At 36.9% G+C, this 21,366-nt stretch overlaps 1 protein-coding gene across 3 annotated transcripts in view; it reads left to right on the top strand.

The window, feature by feature from the left end:
* The first annotated feature begins 1,163 nt into the window (after positions 1 to 1,163).
* The window catches only part of SYTL5 (synaptotagmin like 5), a 123,142-nt gene continuing 102,939 nt past the window's right edge, over positions 1,164 to 21,366 (top strand). For all 3 annotated transcript variants that reach the window (XM_054566564.1, XM_054566563.1, XM_054566562.1), the window contains exons 1-2: positions 1,164 to 1,209; positions 17,534 to 18,026. In XM_054566564.1, the coding sequence (XP_054422539.1) occupies positions 17,908 to 18,026 (119 nt within the window). In that variant the 5' untranslated portion in view covers positions 1,164 to 1,209; positions 17,534 to 17,907. The remainder of the gene's footprint in view (positions 1,210 to 17,533; positions 18,027 to 21,366) is intronic.

Genomic DNA, 21,366 nt, shown 5'->3' with positions numbered 1-21,366 from the left:
GCTATCTGCATGATAAAGCTTTCTTCTGCAAAGGTTGCAGTCATCTTCAGCGGAAGCTTGAGGGTATCTACTCCCTTCTCAACGCCCCCAGGCTGGGGCTGACGGCAGTTGCCAGCTTGCTCTGCTTTGCAGATTCAAGCGGTCGAGCATGGCCTTGCCAAGCACTTAACCTGGCTTTTGACGTCAGCCTTCACCGCCCCCGACAGAGGAAATAATCTTCCTAGATTTTTACTTACTTCACCTTAAGATTCAGTATAGTGCAAGCACAAATAAAACTGCACTCATTGTCTAATGTTCAGCCAAGCAGCCATATCCTGTTATGAAATTATATTCTAAAAGTCATAACAGTTTGATTACATACATGATTAGATACATGGAATGTGGTGCTGGAGTACCTGGATTTAACTTAAAGCTCTACCATTTACTAACTGGGTAATTGTGGGCAAAATACTTAGTTTTCTCATCTGTAATATTGGCATAATGATAGTTCATACCTAGTAAGTTTTAGAAATTATGGGATTTGATATATGTAAAGTGTACATATGTGTTAGTTATTATCATTAGATATAGTTTTCTTTTTTAAATATTTTTAAAGATTTTTTTATTCATTTATTTTTAAACAGAGGGGAAGGGAGAGAGAAAGATGAGGAGAGAAACCTCAATATGTGGCTGCCTCTTGCTCACCCGCCCACTGGGGACCCGGCCCACAACCGAGACACGTGTCCCGACCAGGAATGGAACCGGTGACCATTTGGTTCACAAGTCAGCACTCAGTCCCCTGTGCTACACCAGCTAAGGCAATATATTTTTTCTCAGGTCCTTTAAGATATATAGTTTTTCAGAAATAAAATATTAAAAGAACGGATCACCTTTACAGCATTGATTTTAATAGTATTGCATGAAAAAAATTCTAAATGTGTTTTAGAGGATGAAACAGCTATTACCTTTACCCTGCTGATGAACAGAGGCATTCCTTTTGGAAAACGGAGGTACTGCGTGCTTCTTGAAATAGCTGTCCACCACAAATAAACATTACTCTATGCTACTGGGTGTGTTCAATGTGTAAATAGATTGTGGGAACACGAGCAACTGGTTTTTCAAGTTCTTGCTCCTACCACATACCATGAGGGTCAAGTAGTCCAGCATTCTACAGTTTGAGTGTCTGAAAGAAAAGTGAGCCTCCAAAAATGTTCTAACCATCAAATTGAGGTAAGAATAGGGGTCTTCAGTGTGACAACCAATTTCTTGATATTTTTATTTTTCTGTGTTTGAGGGGTGGGGTTTGCTGTTGGGAAATACCTCTTTTACAATAAAAGGTGAAAGGAAGGAATATTATAAAAGGGACATTTTAGCCATTGGGCTTTTATATAGGTTTGATGGCTTGAGGAGGGAAATGTTAAGTATCTTGTTATTAGCACTTAATTTAATCTACAAATGGAAACATTGCAATAATCCCACTGAAGAATGATTGTCTCCAGGAACAAATAAAAATATGTATCCTAGTGACATAAATCAAGTTCACAGGAGAAGTACCATGTCACTTTGCCAAAATCTTCTCATACATCTATGTATAAGATAGCAGCCCTTTTGCTCTAAATTGCTTTCATTTGTTAGACAAATCAGATGTCTTATTTAGCATTGTTGAACTGTTGTTTGCATTCAGCTACATTTGTAATATGGTTAAACATTCAGTATGGATATATATTTAGTAGAAGGATTGCTAAAGTCTGAAAACCCTGGAGTAATTTCAAGATAAACGTGTTTTTAACACCACGAGGAGATGAGATACTGACAGTGAATATGAATATACATTAGAAAGATGTATCAGGTTTTTAAAAAATTCTGTTTAGTATATATTGTTTTAATTAGCAATGCTATCTTCCTTTTTTAAGTGGCAAACACATCTGCAACATAATATATGAAAATATATACTTAGAGAAAAAGAATTATTCATTTAAAACATTCAAAATAGTAAATAGAAAACACTCCTTAAGATGATAACATATTTTAAAATGCTACTTTAATCTTAGCTTCCTTAAAATGTCTCCTAAACACAGGAATTGAGCGTTTAATATGTTACTTTCTAAGTTGTTTGTACGTTGTTTAGATGACAGTTTAAATACAAGATTTATAATTTGTATACCATGACTTAAGTGTGTGAAAACGTTCAATTGGACTCTAGTGAAATCCTTCAACAGACCCATATACACATACACACATATACACATGTTTACATATGGGCAACTAATATCTGGGAAACAGGTGAGAAAATGTCTTTTTGTTGTCAAATCATGTTTGTTCTATGTACTTAGGATTTTCTAAAATTCTCTGCCAGTCTTTGCTTAGGAATTACCTGTGTTGTCATTGAATTCATTCAAGTTTGATAAAGTCTTCTAATAGGTATAGGGAATTAAATAATAAAGTAATTATTTCTACCTCTTTGTGTCCTGGAGGCACGTTTAGTATTTTTGTTGAAACTACTTTCTTATTATTTAGTATGTTAAGGAAAGGAAAAGGAAATGAGACTTTTATATGTAAAATGAGCAGTTTGTTTTAACTAAGCTCTATTATACAAGGCATATGTTATGACTATTTTGCGAGCATGTGTAAACACTTAGCTCTTTGTCTTTAATACTTTCTAGTTTGGAATTTACTTGTAACTATGTTTTTGTGCAACCCATATGTTGCTTGTGTATGTGCTATTGCTCTCACACATTCACCTACCCACACACATTAACACATTTTGGATGATTTTACAGGACTCGAACTTCTCTGCAACTTGCTTTCATTCCTGCCTCTGTCTTTCTGTGGATAGTATCACCATTGCCTTTGATCTCTCTTTCGTTATCATGCTTTCTCCCCGTCTTTCATCATGCTTAACCCTTAGGCTTCTGATTCTACTAAATATAGCAGTAATAAAGCAGGTGGTCCCATTGCTTCCATCCTTTGTGGAGCTGGCTACTGTAGCGGCTATCTTAAGTTGTGAAAAATCATCTGGAAGTCAGGTAGAGTTCTTAAAGGAACAATATTGATAAATAGATACTGTCCTAGGAGAGGAAATTTACTTGATCTGGTTTTTCTTTCCTTTTAGCAAAAGCACATCTCTAAGATGAAGTTAACAAAATCTGTTCCTACTACCTTACTACCTACTTTCTATCTTTTAAAAGCCCCCTTTCTTTAAATTCCCCTGTGACATATCATCTTCATCACTTTGTTGACGCTGTAATTCCAAGGGTCACTTGTGCTGTTATTAGGATGTTTCATTGTATTCATTTATTTATTTACCCACTTAATAAATATTTATTTATCCACTTAATAAATATTTATTTGGTGACAGCTATGTATTGGGTATTGCTAGGCACTAAAGTTACAGTGGGAAATACTAAGTTAAGGTCTGCCTTTATGTAACTCCAGTTTAGTTAGGAAAGATGTTAAGTTACCCAAATAATTTTCAATTGTGATAAGTGCTATTGAGGGTACTTTTCCAAATCCTTTTCTTATTTGACTTCTTTGCTTTGTGTGCCATTCATGATCACTTCCTACCTCTTGAATTTTCTCCTTCCTTGTTATCCATCAGTCTATATTATCTATTCAACTACATTTCTACCATTTTCCCTCTGGTTCTCTTCTCTTCCCTAAGTGTTCGTTTCTCGCAAAGTTTTAGCATTTGGCCCATGATCTATTACTTATTTTCTTTGCCTGTGACTTCTCATCAACCCATAGTTTTATTTTATTTTATTTGTTTAATCTTCATCTGAGGATACATTTATTGATTTTAGAGAGAGAGGTTGGGAGAGAGAGAAACATCAATCAGTTGCCTCCCCATATGTGCCCTAACCAGGGATCAAACCCACAACCTAGGTATGTGCCCTGACTGGGGACTGAACCTGCAACGCTTTGGTGTACAAAGATGGCACTTCAACCAATGGAGCTACACAGCCAAGGCAACCCATAGTTTTAAATATCGCCCCTAAGTGAATGCCTCTAAGATACCAATTTCCAGATCTTTCCATCTGATATATATTTTCACACTTGTATTTTCAACTGTCACCCAATATTCATCATGGTTATAGACAAACTTACAGTCTTTATGTCAAACCACTTCGTCCTTTTTTCATGTTTCTGCTAATGACATTGATGATGTCCTAGTTTCTCACAGGTGAAATCTTGAAGTCAATTTTGCTTCTAACATTCTTTTGCACTCAATACCAAAACCACTAATGAGTAAATCTTTTTAATTTTTTCATGAAAATATGTGTAACATATATACTTTCTTATATATCTTCTCTGTTATTATTCTTTTTAAAAAAAGATTATATTTATTTTTAGAGAAGGGGAAGGGAAGGAGAAAGGGAGAGAAACATCAATGTGTGGTTGCCTCTTGTGTACCCCCTGCTGGGAACTTGGCCTACAACCCAGGCCTGTGCCTTGACTGGGAATTGAACCGGCAACCCTTTTGCAGGCTGGCATTCAAACCACTGAGCCACACCAGCTGAAGCTAATTTTTTCTTTTATTTTCTATTTCCTCATCCTCTCCTCCCTCAATCTGAGAGCTACCTAGAATTCAAGTTCTTGGTCAGACCCCACCTCCATCAGAAATTCCATTCCTTATGGAATCTTCTTTTTCTAAACTTTGGGGACAGAATCATGAGAGAGTGGTAGAAAGAGCCCAGCCTTCGGTAGCCAAAGACCCAAGTTTATAGTCTGATTCTGCCATTCACTGCCACCCATGCACTTTGTCTGTGAGCCTCAGGCTCCTCACACATGTCTTATATCACCCAGTGGTCAGGAGGAAAAATAAGATCATGGAGGTAAAATCATTTAAAACTGTGAAGCGCTGTATACATATTAAAGTAAAATTTGTTAATAGAATAATAATGCAGGGGCAGGAAACAAGGCCATGGGTTTGAACTGCTCAGGCAGTATAGTGTAGGGGCTGAAAGCATGGACTCTGTCGCTGGCCTACCTGTTTGAATCCTGATTCTGCTATTTCTCAGCTGTGTGAAATTGGGAAAATTTAGTTAGCTTTTCTGTCCCTGAGTTTCCTCACCTATAAAATAGGAGTAATAATAGTTTGCACTCATAAGGAGGGTAGTAGGATTAAAAGGGTTAATAGATGCAAAATACTTAAAAACAGTGCTTGGCATATAATTAGTGCTTTATAAGTGGAAATCATGGTTGGAACCAGTTGGGTTGTGTTGGGGTACAAGCTGGGAGTGAGTTATTTGAATTGAGTCACCTCATGAGGATCTGGTGCATCAAGGATGGAAATACAGAGCCAGAGTGGACACCTCTACCTGGCTGAATACCTCATGATTCAGGTCAAAAATGATCCTGTTATATAGGACAGAACTGAGCAAATGCACATCAAAGAGGCATGGACATTCTGAGCAACCATTTGGGGCTCAGGGGTAGGGGTAAGGATTTTTCAGACAGATTTTTTTTGGTTAAATAAAAAATGGCATGTGGTTTGCTCTTTGGAGTCATGAAATATGTAGGTATGTAATGGAATCAAAATATCAGTATCCAGATGTCTAAATGTTAAGAAACAAACTTCTTTATCCTCTGTATTCTAGAAATCTCTTCCTTGAACAAGTATGATCTTAGAGTATTTTGGACTGTAAATGACCTTAGAAATTGTATTCCTCTGAATTTATAAGATCATTGCCCAGTTTTTTACTAACACACAATAGTTCATTTTGGATGATGGTTTCTTTTCATGTTAAGAAAGGACAAACAATAATACTTAGAATGTTCCAGGGATTTTTCTAAATGTTTTAAATTGTTTAACTTATTTAATCTTCAGAAGAACCTCATGAGATAGATATTATTATCTCATTTATAAGAATAAACTTAGGATCACACAGATGATGCATAATTTATGGGTAATTGAGCCAGGTGTCAAACCCAGGCAGGACAACACCAGAACCCATATTCTCAAACATTAAGCCTTATTATCTTAGCACCTCTGTGTGCTAGGCTCTGGTTAGGTGAGCTGGTTTTGGAGTGCTGAGAAGCTGTTAAATGTTGCAGCTCCAGTTTTCCTTGACAACTGATATTAAAAGTTTAATAGATTTTCAATAATATGAATTAAATAAGATTTATACTAAGTATTCCAAAATCTGTGCAAGAAAAGTCCAGTTTTTCTTAGTCATTGTTCTGTATGTGAGGATCAAAGACCTCAAATAGCGATTCTAGATAGTATATTATATTCAAAATAGACAGCTATTTTGCACTGTACTTAGTAGGTACTTCTTTCCATGGGGATACCCTCTTGCTTGCATGTTAATTTCCATCTTTGTTTTTGCTGATGTTTCAAAATTGCAAGCTCAATGTTTGGAGTTGCCATTTTGTTTCATTTTTTAACTTCTTGTTCATTTCAACCTTCCTTTACCTTAGTTTTTTTTAACTTTCTGTATTATCAGCTATGAAATAATTAATAGGCTTTTACTTCATTTTCTTCTTCACTGAATAAAAATATTAACATCAGACTTAGTTTCACTGAACCCCTTAATAACCTTATTCATTTCTGAGTATGAATAGTACCATCTGTTAAAGTTTGTTAAAACTTAGCCCTGGCTGGTGTGACTCAGTGGATTGAGCTCCCGCCTGCTAACTAAAGGGTTGCTGATTGGGTTCTCAGTCAGGGCACATGCCTGGGTGGCAGTCCAGGTCCCCAGCAGAGGGTGGGCAAGAAGCAACCACACATTGATGTTTCTCTCCCTCTCTTTCTCCTTCCTTTCCCCTCTCTCTAAAATAAATAAATAAAATAAAAAGTTTGTTAAAGTTTAAATTAGCAGTTCTCAGTCCTTGTAACAGTTGACTTATCCTAGCTAATTTGATTTAATCTTTCTAACTAATTGCCAGGAAACAATCTGTTCCTACATAAAGAACATGTCCAGTTCATTTAAGGGTCTGCAGTTCATGTAGATAGACTTCAAGGGGCATTTTAATTTTGGTGTTGTGCAGTCAGAAAATATTTCCAAGAAATTATCAGGAGTTGGAGAGAAATTATGAAAATGAATTAAAAAGCAACTAAGCTATATTTCATTTTAAAGCAAGTAAAATCTTCAAGAGCAATTTAATTTTTTAAATTATTTAACATTGATAGTGTATTCTAAGAACAGAAGTGGTATATTTCACCAGAAAATATAGTTGAGATGAAGTGGGAGGTAGTGTGTGTGTGTGTGTGTGTGTGTGTGTGTGTGTATATGTGTGTGTGTGTGTAGAGAAACCATACTTGGATGAAGTGGCAGGTGTGTGTGTGTGTGTGTGTGTGTGTGTGTATGTGTGTGTGTGTGTAGAGAAACCATACTTGGATGAAGTGGCAGGTGTGTGTGTGTGTGTGTGTGTGTGTGTGTGTGTGGAGAAACCATACTTGGAACAAAGTCATCAAATAATGATGTTCCAGTGGGGGGGTGGGGTGTGTGTGTGTGTGTGTGTGTGTGTGTGTGTGTGTAGAGAAACCATACTTGGAACAAAGTCATCAAATAACAAAGTCATCAAATAATGATGTTCCAGCGGGGGGTAGGGTGTATGTGTGTGTGTGTGTGTGTGTAGAGAAACCATACTTGGAACAAAGTCATCAAATAACAAAGTCATCAAATAATGATGTTCCAGCGGGGGGTAGGGGGGTGTGTGTGTGTGTGTGTGTGTGTGTGTGTAGAGAAACCATACTTGGAACAAAGTCATCAAATAATGATGTTCCAGAGTTCAAAAATAGACTTTAAATCTAAACATACTTTTATCTGGGTTATAAAAATGAAAGTTCAGCCACAGCCCACTTGATAAACACAGACCAAAAGAGATCATACTCAACATATTTATTTAATTCAAGTATAGAGTATAGACAAATTCATTAATATATCCTCCCAGGAGCTATATGTAGACAACAATGATTTTTAGTTTTCTGGCGTGGAATTACATAAAAGTTAGTATATAATTAAATTTTTTGAAATTAATTTTATTTAAATCAAGTGGAATGATTTCAAGGATGCATTTTCAAAGTACTAAGGGTCTAATGCAAAATAGGCATTTTTTCCAACTTTCAACAAATAATGGTAAGTAAAGATCTCTGTGCCTGCAAATATTAATTTGCATATTTTGACTAAACTAGGTATGTATTAAAACATATTTTGTAACAAAGAATCATTGTCCTCTAGTTGAGAGGATAGCCCAAGGTAAATAACCGCAAGAAAGTACAGTCAGTACCATGGGAAACCACCACAACAAAAAAGACTGGAATGTCCTATTTGTATTAGCCATGTTCAAGAAGGAAGAACTTAACCTGCTTCAAACTAATCACAGCTGTCATCTAATTTTGTTGGCTATTACTGAGTTTGTGCTCCAAGCACAGGAACATTGTTTCTAAATCAGTTCTATACAACACACCAAACAGCTATTGATTTTCTCTCAAGTGAATTCCTATCTGACTCTCTCATTATTCTTGTAATAGTTATGTGTTTGGCTTTGTACTTAAGCACAATAGAATGTAACTAAATATAAGCAGCAGTTGAAGGTAAAATCCAGTGGTATATTTGATTATACTGGAAAATCTTTTAAACCTGAGTCAGCAAACATGAAATACAGGTCCAATACTGCCATTAATAATAATATTAACAGCTCAAATTTTGAGGATTTACCATCACCCAACGACTATTTCAAGTTCTTTCCTTGTAATCAAGATCCTATAGCTAACAAATTTCAGAGCCTGGATTTGAACCAGAGTTCCTGCTCTGTGCCAGGGTTACCTTGGTCAAGTTAAGTAACTTCTGAAGATGTCTCCCTGGAATATTTTTTCCTGCTGTCCCAATTTCTACCCTTCTCCCTGGTTCACAGGCTCACCCAATCTGTACTGATGTCTCTGGAGCTATTGCTTATCTTGCCCTTTCTCCATTCTCTCAGTGTTTGTCATCCTTTCTATGACCGTTTGTCAAGGAGTCCTGTGTTCTTTGGGCCCCTCATCATTACTCAAGGCTCTTAGGTTCACTGATCCCCACAGCTCTTCCCATTTCCTCAGCTCCTCCTCCCCCAGCTAAGCTCCTCAGGTGATGCTTTCAGGCACCAAGTAGCATGGGGCCCTTCCTAACCACATTTCCTTTTACCTGCTCCACAACCTGACCACTACTGGAGCTTTTATTTCCTTTCTTAGTGGAAGCTGTTCTGATGTCACATCTTACATCCTCTCTACACTGTCTTATAATAAAATTCAATGTTCATACATCTAGACTTTGTTCTTGGTAGAAAGAACACTTAGTTTTAAGATCATTGAAAGGAAAAGAAAATATTGAGGATCGCCTCACAGTGTTGTTTCCCAGACTCTCTGTGGTAAAGAACCAGTTTCATTGTTTTTAGTTATCACACCACCTCTGACTGGTACTTTTGTAAAATTCACTGTTCGATGAGATGAGTCCACTGATTACATTCCCACGTCATGTTAATGTCAAAATCCTATAAAGTTTTTAAGTGCCCTCAATTTTATACATGTCTTACCTCAGAACAGTAACTATGAATTTGTAGATCAGCATCAGTCCATAAAACACATTAGGAGTAGCACTGCTGTACAGACCACCTTTCTCAGGAACAAAAGGATCTGCACTTACTGCGGTCCATCAACCCTTTTTCAGGTGTGCCTGCATGCCCATCTTTGTGCATCCTTTGGGATGGACAAAGGCGCACACTCAAAAGTTGGAGTGGTGGGCACTGACATAAAATTAATCAAGACAAAATTTTGTATGGATGGGTGGATATTTAGACAGAGTTTTCTCTGAACATCACACCCACCCCAAATTAAAAAGCTGCATTGTTAAAAATGGCCTGATGGCTCCAACTCTGGCATTTGTTCTTCCAAACATTTACAATGTTTAATATTTATAAATGTGTGTGTTGTATCGTTAAGAACTAATTTTCATGCAAAATGGAAATGAATGTGGTTATTACAAAAATTTAAATATATATACATATACAACTGTGATTATATGTTATGTTATATATACATATATACATATATGCATATAAGTACATATATACATATATGCATATAAGTACATATATAATAACTAACTCAAAGGATTGATGTGAGGATTGAATGAGTTAATATGTGTAAACCAAGGCTTCAGAACAGTGCCTGGCACTTGTATATTAATACCACGTGTTTGCTGTCATTATTGCCATGAGTCATAAGGAACACTATTTATGGCAAGTATAATAATGGAGCAGGAAATATACCATCCAATATAAAATATAATAGGCCATGCATAATAAGAACAGGTATGATTCATTATGACTTGGATAACATGAATTACGTAATGATTTCTTTTTGGCTTTGCACTTGATGTCTGGAGAATTCCATCACTTCACATGGATAAAGAGTGTGTAAGAAGGACTGTGCTAGGCATTTTTCATTAGCAGTTCCTTTTGATCCTCTCAGAAACCCAATGAGATGGGTATTATTATTGCCACTTTACTCAAAAAGAAACTGAGGTTCAGAGAGGTTAGTAGCTCAGTTTCTGTAACACAGTAAATGGCAAAGCTGGGATATGAACTCAGAGCTTCCTGGCTCCAAAACCTGGAGTCCTTGCACTTTTCTACTTGAGATCTCCATTGGAAACATATGGGAAGTTTTAAAAATACAGCACCTCTTCCCCGAAACTCAGAAATCCTGATTAAAAAAAAAAAACAAACAAGAAGATTCATTGAAATAGAATGCGCATACCAGACAGTCCACCCATTTGGATTGTACAATTCTATGTTTTTAAAATATATTTACAGGTTAAACACCATCACAACAATCCAACTTTAGAACATTTTTGCCTTTGGAAGGGCAAATTGAGTCCATGAGGTCTTAACCTCAGGGCCACAGACCCTGTACGAATTCTTGAATGGACTTCAAATGGTTTGTGAACCTTTTCTAGGATCCACAATCTTCATTGTATTCTCTAAAGAGATAGAAACACCCAGATAGTATTGAGAAACTGTAGACCAGCATGTTTTCAAACTTCAGAGTGTGTACTAATCACTAGGGGCTCTTTTTAAAATGTAGATTCAAATTTAGTAGATCTGGGGTGGGGTTAGTCCTACTATCGTGAGTTTGAGTATAGGAATACTAACGTTGAATCTTAGTTAAATGAAACATTATCTGTTCTAAAATCTCATTTTTATTAGTCTATCTGTGTTACAAAAATACTATACTCAATCATTATTACACTCTACATTTTGTCAGTAAAATATTTGTGGACATTTGTTTTCTTTCTTGTTATATAAGTATCTACAAAATAGCCATGATGTTGCCTCTTATACAAAAGAGTCTAAAATACTTACTGGCTGGCCTTCAACAGAAAAAGTTTGTGATCCCCTGGTGTAGAAAATGGTATATGGCCACATTTGAGGGACATAAATATTGCTCATCTTACTCTCCAAAGTTCCTTACTGCATTTGGCAGGCATGACATTACAAATCAGACTTACAGAAATCCTAGGAGGGGCAGCAAGGCTGGCTGTATTTCTGGATAATTGCCCTTAAAGAAGAGAGTTCTGGGCAGGTGAGAGTCAACTTCTGGTTTAGTTTAAAAATAGATCTTCTGCCTTGGCTGCTGTGCCTCAGTGGACTGAGTGCCAGCCTGTGAACCAAGCAGTCACTGGTTTGATTCCCAGTCAGGGTACATGCCTGGGTGTGGTCCACATCCCCAGTGGGGAGCCTGCAAGAGGCAACCACACATTGGTGTTTCTCTCCCTCTCTTTCTCCCTTCCTTCCCCTCTCTCTAAAAATAAATAAATAAAAACCTAATAAAATAGATCTTCTTAGGTTTGGAAAGAGGGTTTCCACAAAGGACCTAGTGTCTTCTCAGCTAGTTTATGTCAGTAAGACTTTGGAAGTCATTTACAAGCCATATAGAGAGCTTGATTAATTGGGATTGGATGGCAGTTAGATGAAGTTCTAGGTAGAATATTGCATCTTCTTAAACCAACTTTCAAGCTGTCTTACAATGCATTTCATATGTCTTGAAGACATTTCTGGCTAATTTTTAACACTTTGACTCTTTTGAAAAGGACTACTTTGTCTTCTTTGAGCTAACTTTGGCTCCTGGAAAAAGGATAGCACTAAATTCATGCTAGAACATGCAGGGCTCTCCAAAATCCTCCAGGCTTCAAGTGGTCTCCTGCACCATAAAGTCTATTGTAGAGCTTCCTCTCAGACGTTTATCTTGATATAGTCTTTCCTTTGGTCTGGTCAATGACAGCGTTAGATTTCCTAAATGATGGCTGATTTTTCAGTCTATCTATCTATCTATCTGTCTATCTATCTATCTATCTATCTATCTATCTATATTTTTTTAATACAAGAGGTTGTCTATTCTTAACACCCACCCCAAACAATTTTTGTTACCACAAGGCCCATAACCGTGGTCAGATATATTAGCATGCTTCAGGGGCACAAGTACAACATATGACCTGGAAGGAATTACAACATACACCAAAATAATTGCACAAGTTACTAATGCATATATTAGAAACCTAGGATGTTAGGTCAAGGAAAATGTGATATAACACTTGCCTGGGCTGAATTTATTGATACGGTGCATTGTCCAGAGATTCTGTGTTTAGTGTGGTACTGATGGATGTATTTGTAACAGTTTATTTGATTGGTTGATATCTGAACTTAATGGTGAGCTACCATGGCTCTGAGTGATATACCTTTCTCCCATTGTATTAGACTTAACTAATTTTCCTGCTCTGTTGATTACCTTGTCTCACTCTCTCACCAACTCATTTATTCCTTAGTCCCTTCTTTAAATATTGTTATTTTTCATGGTCTATCTCCGGCCTTCTCTTTTCTCTGTATGTTATCTTACTTGCATGGCTTTAGCTACCATGTAGGCAGTGATTCCCAATTAAATGTCTCTAGTGTAGACTTTAAGCTCTAGTTTCATATTCTAAATGCCCTTCTGGACAGATTTTTGTTAATGCTTGCCTTATAAGCACCTGGAACTCAACATGCCCAAATTCAATTAATTATATTTTTCTTCCAACCATTTTTATTTTGTATTCTCTATCTCTGTTAATAGTATTACCATCAACATTCCTAGGCTTTTCCCCAACCCTATTGAATCAGACCTGCAGGAATCTATTCTTGAACAAGCCTCATAGGTGGTTTTTATATACAGTAATATTTAAAAATCCTTTGCAGTTCCCTATGCTGGAAACTTTAGAATCACTTTGTTTCCCATTCCTTACCATCCACATCTAGTTGGTAACTGGATCTTATTGAGATCATTCCCAAATATTTAAAAAATGACCCTAATTTTCTTTCCCACAACACAGCTTTAGTTCCTGATCTCTCCTTGGCACCTTTGCAAGAGCTTCTTCATCATCATAACCTCTACCCTGTCTCTCATGTAATCACTGAGTGCTGATGTCTTTCTAAACACAAATCTAAGACAGAAAGCTGACTGTACTATTACTTGGCTTTAAAAGCATTCAGTAGCTCAATATCATGGGAGCACTTTTCAGACTATTTCAGGTCCTGGAACTCTTTCTTCAAATAAAACCCTGCCAGGAAATCCAACAGAGCAGATAAAAGCAGAACTTTCCTGTGAAGCAGGGGTTGGTGCCACAAGTTTGGCCACTCAGCCTCCCTCTCTGTGTTTACCAAGATATTATTCCTTTTCCAAACCAAGAGTTCTGTGAAAACTTATAATGAACATTAGAGTATTAAAGACTCTTAGTTCTGTAGAAGAAAAAGTATTTAGCTTGGTTTCACTCAGCATATCCAAAATTTTATTGGACTGAAAAACTTTTAAAAATTTCATAGAATATCTAGTAATATTTCTTGGGATGCTATTGTTTTATAGGGTCAGTTAGAGACAGTCACATCTAGTGGTTAGAAGCAGGGTCCCTGAAACCAAGAGTGCTCTGAGTCACTAGCTGGGTGACTTTGGGCATGTTAATTAAGTTCTCTATGCCTCAATTTTCTCATATCTATTATGGGATATTATAATTTGTTTTGTGAAGTGGTCATAAAGATTAGTTATGTCAGTGTTGGCTGTTATCATGGAACATTCTGAGGATGTTACTCATGCAGGATCACTACAAAGCTGATGGTGTTGTTAGTTGGTCTTCCTATTATTGTTCAGAGAGTCAACACCACTGTGAAATTTTAAAAAATTCAACTACCGTACTCCCATGGCATGTGCCACATAGAGTTGCCCATGTGAGAAGAAACTGCTCCATTAAAAATCAGTGCCTGTAGTTCGTAGCATCTGCCCTTGAGCCTTTCATATTGGGGTTCGTAGTGAAAGAACTATTTATTTCTCTGCCCACAGCATCTTTATCTCTCTGGCAGTTCTTACCTTTTTGCCATCGTGTGGATTCTTGCCTCCTCGTATTTTTTAAAGGTAATCCCAAGAGAATTTTGCATATGCTGTATGGTCTGTATGCTGAGCAACTTGAACACCCCTCTAAGCATGCCAGAAATCTCCCTAATTGTTGTATTTCCAAACAGTAACAGGCAAACAGGAAATTAATTTTATTCTTATTAATTTCATCCTAAGAGCACTTCCAGAAATATTCTACTTTTAAAGTGGCATTTCAAGTACCCCTTAATGAGATATAGTCAGATATACCCTTTCCTTTGACTAAAATATCACCCCCTATTATTTTTGCGCCTATTACTGAAAACATGCTTTAAAAAAAAACTGTGTCTCTGTGTGATGCTATAAGGATTTATTATTATCACAAGTTTGTGATACTCAGCAAGTAAGTGATCTGTTCAAAGCTATCTATGCTGAAAGGCAGCAGAATGACATATAAGCCATCTTGTTACCTTTTTAAATAGTTTCACGCAGCTTGTCAGGCTTCTGGCTAGAGAGGGAAAAATCAACATCTATAATGTTTAAGGACAGATATCTATTTAAATGCATATATTAAAGAATAAAGTAAAAATGAACTTCTTGTAATCTGACTATTGTTTACTTGACATTTAACTAAAAGAACGAGAATTTACTCTAGATAAAATGTACTCATAATTATTTTCACTCACGTTTTCCACTTGATTAGTGGAAATCATGTAGTGAGTAAGACATTCTCCAGGATGTTTCCATGAACTACCTGAAAAGAGACATTAAAAGCTGGTACATACGTAGATGAACTCATCACAACCCAGAATTGGTCCTGTGAAGGCTCAGAAATTTGATTTGGTTGGCATACAGAGAACAAATGAGACCTAAGTTCAAACCAAAGCAAATACAGAGGGTTCCATTGGCAGGACCAGGACATCCACTCCCTGAAGGGAGAGCTTGATGGGTGGTCAACTGATAATAAGTGTCAAGGAGGAAATGAAAATCATTCAAAAGGAAATAGTTGTATGGTTTGAGTGAAAATTTTCCAGATTGAGGCCCCATCACTCAACATGGAACATCTGTTGCAGGGAATAAACACATTAATTGCATTTTGATGCCTGAGTTGGTCAGAATTTGCATGGGCATCATTGACATCTAGCTCCTCGGATGTCCTTTATCTGTGTTTGGCCTCACTGTCTCCTCTTCTCTTGTACTTCTCCAGGAGAACTATATTATCATCAATTAGAGTCTATCTTACCAAATCATAATCACAGTCCAGTTCTGCCTCATGGAGGAAACATCCTGATTTTTTGTGTAAAGTTTTGGCTACTTCTGATCTCCTTGGCCACTCATTTACAAATCAGTTTTAGCAGTCCTGGTACAGATGAGCAAAAATCCATTTAGGGCTAATTTTGTTAATTAAAGTCTCATAGGGTAATTTTATTTTCTTATATCCTTGCTTGATTTCCCATCTTCTCTGTCTCCTTCATTTGCTACTTCATGGTGTTACTACTTCCCCTTTATTCTCCTCATAGAGCAAACACTTGAATTTTTAGAGGGCAGTCTTGGATTTATAATCCAAATGATGGCTTTAAGCTTCAGGTCAAGCATTTTTTTGGCTCCCAACCTCTTGACTAATTTCTAAATGCAACTCTATAGAATAGTCAGGACATTCTAAATCTGACATTTCAAATACAAAATTTGTCTTAAGTGAACCTGCCTGTAGTGATAATATACTCATTTACTGAGTTACGGTTTTCCCATTTCAGCATGAAGTCAGATGAGGCACACATGGGTGGAAAAACCACTTGTGTTCTTTGTCTGAGAACACAGTTGACAGACATGCAAAAACCAAACTTTTAACCTGTCTTAAGAGCCCCTTTTGTTCTTTAGATTGGTGTTTCCTGTCCATACCAACCTTGGAGCTCTCAATTCCTTCTGCATCTAGGACTTCGGAGGTGGATAAAAGCACTGCAGTGAATCTAGAATGTCTGTCCTGACCAGGGAAGTTTTCTCAGTGAGGTCTGGCTCATGGTCTATAGGAAGCAGTTCAGTTCTGAGTAATTTTAGTTCTGTTTTGGTGTACTATGTATAAAACAAACACATGGGGACTCTGTAAAGTTAGGAGGGCTCTGAAAAAGATCCTATCCTTCCAGATCTCCTGAGATTTTGAGGTCAGTCTAAGCAGCCTTTGAGTAAGTATCTATTTATGCTTGGGAACCTGGCAAACCAAGTATAACTTACAGATAGGTTGTAGCTCATAGACGTGCAGGGAAGCTGAGGGACAGTGTCATGGGATGGTGGCAAATCACAAAACCAGGTGGAGCACTCTAATATTCATTATTCTTAGCGGGATATATAGAGAGAACCCAGGTACAAAGCCAATGAAAGAATGTTCTAAAGAGTTAGGATAAGCGACAGGGCTCGGCGAGCTTCAAATGCTGACAAAGTACTAGTTTTAGAACATCTATTTTGCAGTATGTACATAACTAGAATAACTCACAAATAACCATGTACATCATGAAATATTAACACCCATCTTGAGAATAAAACACTACCCAATACAACTGAAGTTCCTGTGTTCTCCTCTCCGATTGCATCTCTCCGAATTCCCTTGTATTTATAATACAAATGCACATATTCCTAAGTTAATGTTGTTGCAGTTATTTCCTTCATCTTTATGGTATTATTCAGCATTAATTTTTCTGTAACTTGAGTTTTTAATTCAATATTATATTTCTGAGATATCTTTAGGTTAATACATGCAGCACTGGTTGGTATTTATTAGCAGTGCTTTTTATGCTGTGGTCTTAGTTGTAGGGAGGGAGGGAGGGAAAAGGCAAGCCATTTAAGGGATGTATCCTGTTATGGACAGTCCAGACTGCATACTTGGTGTCCCCAAGTGGTGACCCAATTCATCCATGAGTTAGCTGCAAGTGTTGCAATGGAATCTGGCTGGTAAAGGACACTAATTATAATGAAAGAAACTGAATTTGTATAGAAGACATGGAATCAACTAAATATAAATGATATTTCTTGGTAACAAACACATGGTATGGGCATAATACATGCATGTTTACTGATTAAATTATCTTAAGTTAAATATATCACTGTTTCAAAAATTAGATACTCTTACAAGTGTTACAGGGAAAGTAACCTAATTATTTTTTCTCTCTTTTGTTTTCTCCACTTTTTTAGTGTTTTTTTTTTAGTGTTTCTGCATTCTTCTCCGGTGGATCTGATTCTTGCCCTGTAGCTTTCTGAAGGACTGACATTGAGCATCATTAGGGAAACTCGGCTGCCACCTGACTGTACACAACAACAAAGGCTTTGGAGATCTTTTTCAGTTAAAACAATGACTTTCTTGGAATGTATTCCCAGTGGAGCTTGTTTTCTGTGTAGCCTGGAAGAATATCTAACTAACATTGGCAATTCTTCAAAGACCTTATAAAAACCACTCTATATCAAACAACTGAGTGACTCTGGGTTGTTCAGGGGGACCTCAAGAAGTGGGAATATCAATTCACTTGGAAGATTTGACCACTGCTACTCAGAGCTGCTGCTAAAATACCATGTCTAAGAACTCGGAGCTTATCAATCTCTCATTTTTATTAGATCATGAGAAGGAAATGATTCTGGGAGTCTTAAAGAGAGACGAATATTTGAAAAAGGTGGAGGAGAAGAGAGTAAGGTAATATTTCCTTATCTTACTGCGCTACTTGACTGTTTTCCATTTCTTTGAATCAACTAAGATCAGAAATTGGGCAACTGCAACCACATATAAGACAAATGTTGGCCAGTGATTTTATGAGTTCCCAGCCATAGACCAAATATTAGGAACTATTTTTGGTACTTTGTTATTTAGCTAGACAGAAGAATGGAATTGAGCTAATAATATCACGTTGATGAGAATACCTATTTGGTAATAATGTCATTACTAGTAACTAAAGGGGAAGGACTGGCCAGGTTTTAGTTCCAGCTCTGGGATGTATTAGTTGCATGACCTTGAGTAAGTTATTCAACTTCTCCATGCCTTGGTTTCCTCATCAATTAAATAAGCATGATAATAGTACTCACTTCATAGGGTTGTTGCAAATGTTAATGCGTATAATACATGTGTAGCACCTGATACCTAAGTGTACAATGAATATTAGCTATTATTTATGTATAATGATTTTTCAGATCAGTCTTACTGGGAATTTGTCTCCACCATAACTGGGGGAAGAAGAAGGGGATCTGAAGGGTGAAATATACCCACTATACCCCAGAAAGCACTTAAAATTTCTCAAATATATTTCTGTGTGAGAAAAATTGAGTAATGTGGGTACAGCTGAGTTTCACATCAGTTGTACGCAAGGTTGCTATTTGCTGGACCTCAGATATGACCTCACCTATGTTTCAGCCAGCTTCCATTCTGATTGGTTGCATCATCTGTTCTAAATGGTCATACTGTCATTTGGATTGGTTGCTGCATCCACTGTGATTAATTACTACCTGTACTGTCCTGCTTGTTACATATATTTGGTTATTACATATCACCCTTTAATAGAGGAGCAGAAATAGACTTTCCTCCTCAGGCACTGCCTACCGTGCAACATGTAGTTTTTGTGTCTTGTATGGTTCCCAAAACTATAATCAGAAGCTTTGTTTAGTTTACTTGAGGATAAAACGTGGTAAAGTTATCTTTACATGTTGCAAAAATATTCAATGTACCTAAAACAGCTAGGATCCTTAGAATTGGGAATGCATTGAAATATTCTTGATTAATGCTTATTTCATAGTTCAGAGCCCAGAAATTTCATTTCCATTATTCTAAGATATTCAACTCATTTTTAAGAAACAAAAGCTTTGATTAAAATTATTACATTTTTTCTATGCTTAGAATTCAGGTGCAAACAAAATGCAGTTAATGATTTTAAAGAAATCAGAAATGATATTTGTGTCATTGGTACTCCAGTCATGAAAAGTTGCTAAATTTTCTAAAGTGCTGAAAAAAAATTATATTGTTTACAGGGGACAAGGTACTAACCAGTTATTGATGACATTCTTAGAAGAATTAAAAATCACTCACTTCAGGAAAAAAATAATTTAATAACCAGATTCCAAGACATATTGAAGTATAATGAGTAAGCCTTTGTTCAGGATATTTGTTTTTGTCATTCTCAATAACTTTTAGTAATGATCTGTTGTACTTCCTCTTCCTTTTTGTCCATTTTTCTTCCCTTTTCTTTTTCCCTTATTCTCTGTAAAGAAATTTAGCCAAATAGTGTGATATGCAAAAGATATATCAAGGATACAGTTAGTGATTTTCTGGCTTTTTAAACTTTTTTGAGGATTTGAGTGTTTTTTCCTGCACTGTGTTAGATATGTTTTCTCATTTTGTTCTGGGCTACCAATATGTGAGCCCAGAATGCATGACTCAGGTTCTGACACTCAAGAAGCCATGGCAAAGGCAGCAGCATGGTGTTGAAGTGCACATTGTTGAAGCATACATCCACACTTGTTGAATGAAATTTTAGTTGCACCATGAAATCTTTGTGTCACCTTAGACAAGTCACTTCCATAGATAAATCTAGCTTCCTCTTTTGAGAAAACAGAAATAATTACATTAGCTACCTCATAAGGTTGTTGTAAGGATTAAATAAGCTGATATTATCAAGAATTTAGAGCAATGCTGACACATAGTAAGCACTCAATAATTTCTGGCTATAATCATTATTCCTATTGTTGATTTGTTTGGCTCTGGATGTGCTAGTTGTAGTGACCACTGTCAGTGCTCCATTCAGATCCTCTAGGGTCCCTTGTTGGATCTGTGCTCTCATCTCACAGTTTCCACCTGCTTTACTTCTAAGGGCTGGCACCTACTAACTTTTTTAGAGAACTATCTTTGGGTGGCTGGAGTTGCCCATAAGATTAGAGAGCCACAGTGCCAGGTGAACTTTGGTTTATGTTCCTATTGGGCAGCCCCAAGCCAATACTTGACAGATACAGAAACTCTGTACCTTGAGGCAAGACAGATTGCAATGCAGCTTCTGCTTCAGAGCTCCCCATGGGATCATGCCAAGGCTGGACTTCATCTTTGCTTAGGCCCTCTCCCCTCCCTCTTCTGCCATACCTACTCACTTATAGATTCCTCCTGAGAGCATTCCTCAAATCATTTGCACAACAAAGGCACATTTTAGAATTAGCTTCTAAAAAACTCAACTCGAGGATTTGCCAGACCAGATACGAATAGAGTCCTTATTCCTGGAAATTTTCCGAAGTTATCAACACAAGAAATTTATAGTGTAATAGATTTTATTGCACCAGTAAATGTTTGTGCTAGCTATTACAATAATTGTTCTCAGCATGCTACAGATGTATAGATTGATATTTAGTGGGAGTCTAGAGGAAGAATTAATCAATTATGAATAAAATAGAAATGGAAGAAATGGTTTCACAAGAGATGTAACATTTGAGTTTAGCCATGAAATGTGAAAAGGATTTTGGTACTGGCAAATATATGTCAACTGTGTTTCAACTGGTTACCACGAACCACAAAATCACCTTCAGATTCTGCTAATAAGTTTCAGAAGGAAATGGAAGCCAAAGGAAAAAAAAAATAAGCATTATTGTGATTACAGAGAAGAAACAGATCTGGAAAGTTAGTAAACTGGAGTTTGGGAAGCAGTGGGTTTTTTGTTTGTATTTATTTGCTCAAGCAGGCTGTCCTTAGGGATTAAGAAAACAGAACAATGGAAGAGAGTAAAAATTGTATTGAATCAACATTTTACAGGCCTATTACTCAACTGTGCTCCGCAGTCCACATAACCACCAAAGTGTGGCACTAATTAAGGTGGGACTGGTTTCTGGATGCTCCTAAGTTCTCTGCACCCAAAGGCACATGAGAAGCCTGATTATTACCACCAGATAACAGACCTGTAGGTTGGGGAGAGGCACCTGCCTATTATCAGGGCATCCTAGGTTCATCCAAGAAGCTCACATATATTTATTTCTCTCCTTCGTTCCAAGCAGGAAGGAGTAGTAGAAGA

Source organism: Pteronotus mesoamericanus, unplaced genomic scaffold, assembly GCF_021234165.1.
Source record: "Pteronotus mesoamericanus isolate MK-2021 breed Mesoamerican mustached bat unplaced genomic scaffold, CSHL_Meso_final contig_173, whole genome shotgun sequence".
NCBI classification, from domain to species: domain Eukaryota; kingdom Metazoa; phylum Chordata; class Mammalia; order Chiroptera; family Mormoopidae; genus Pteronotus; species Pteronotus mesoamericanus.
This window is presented reverse-complemented; position numbering and strand designations above follow the sequence as displayed.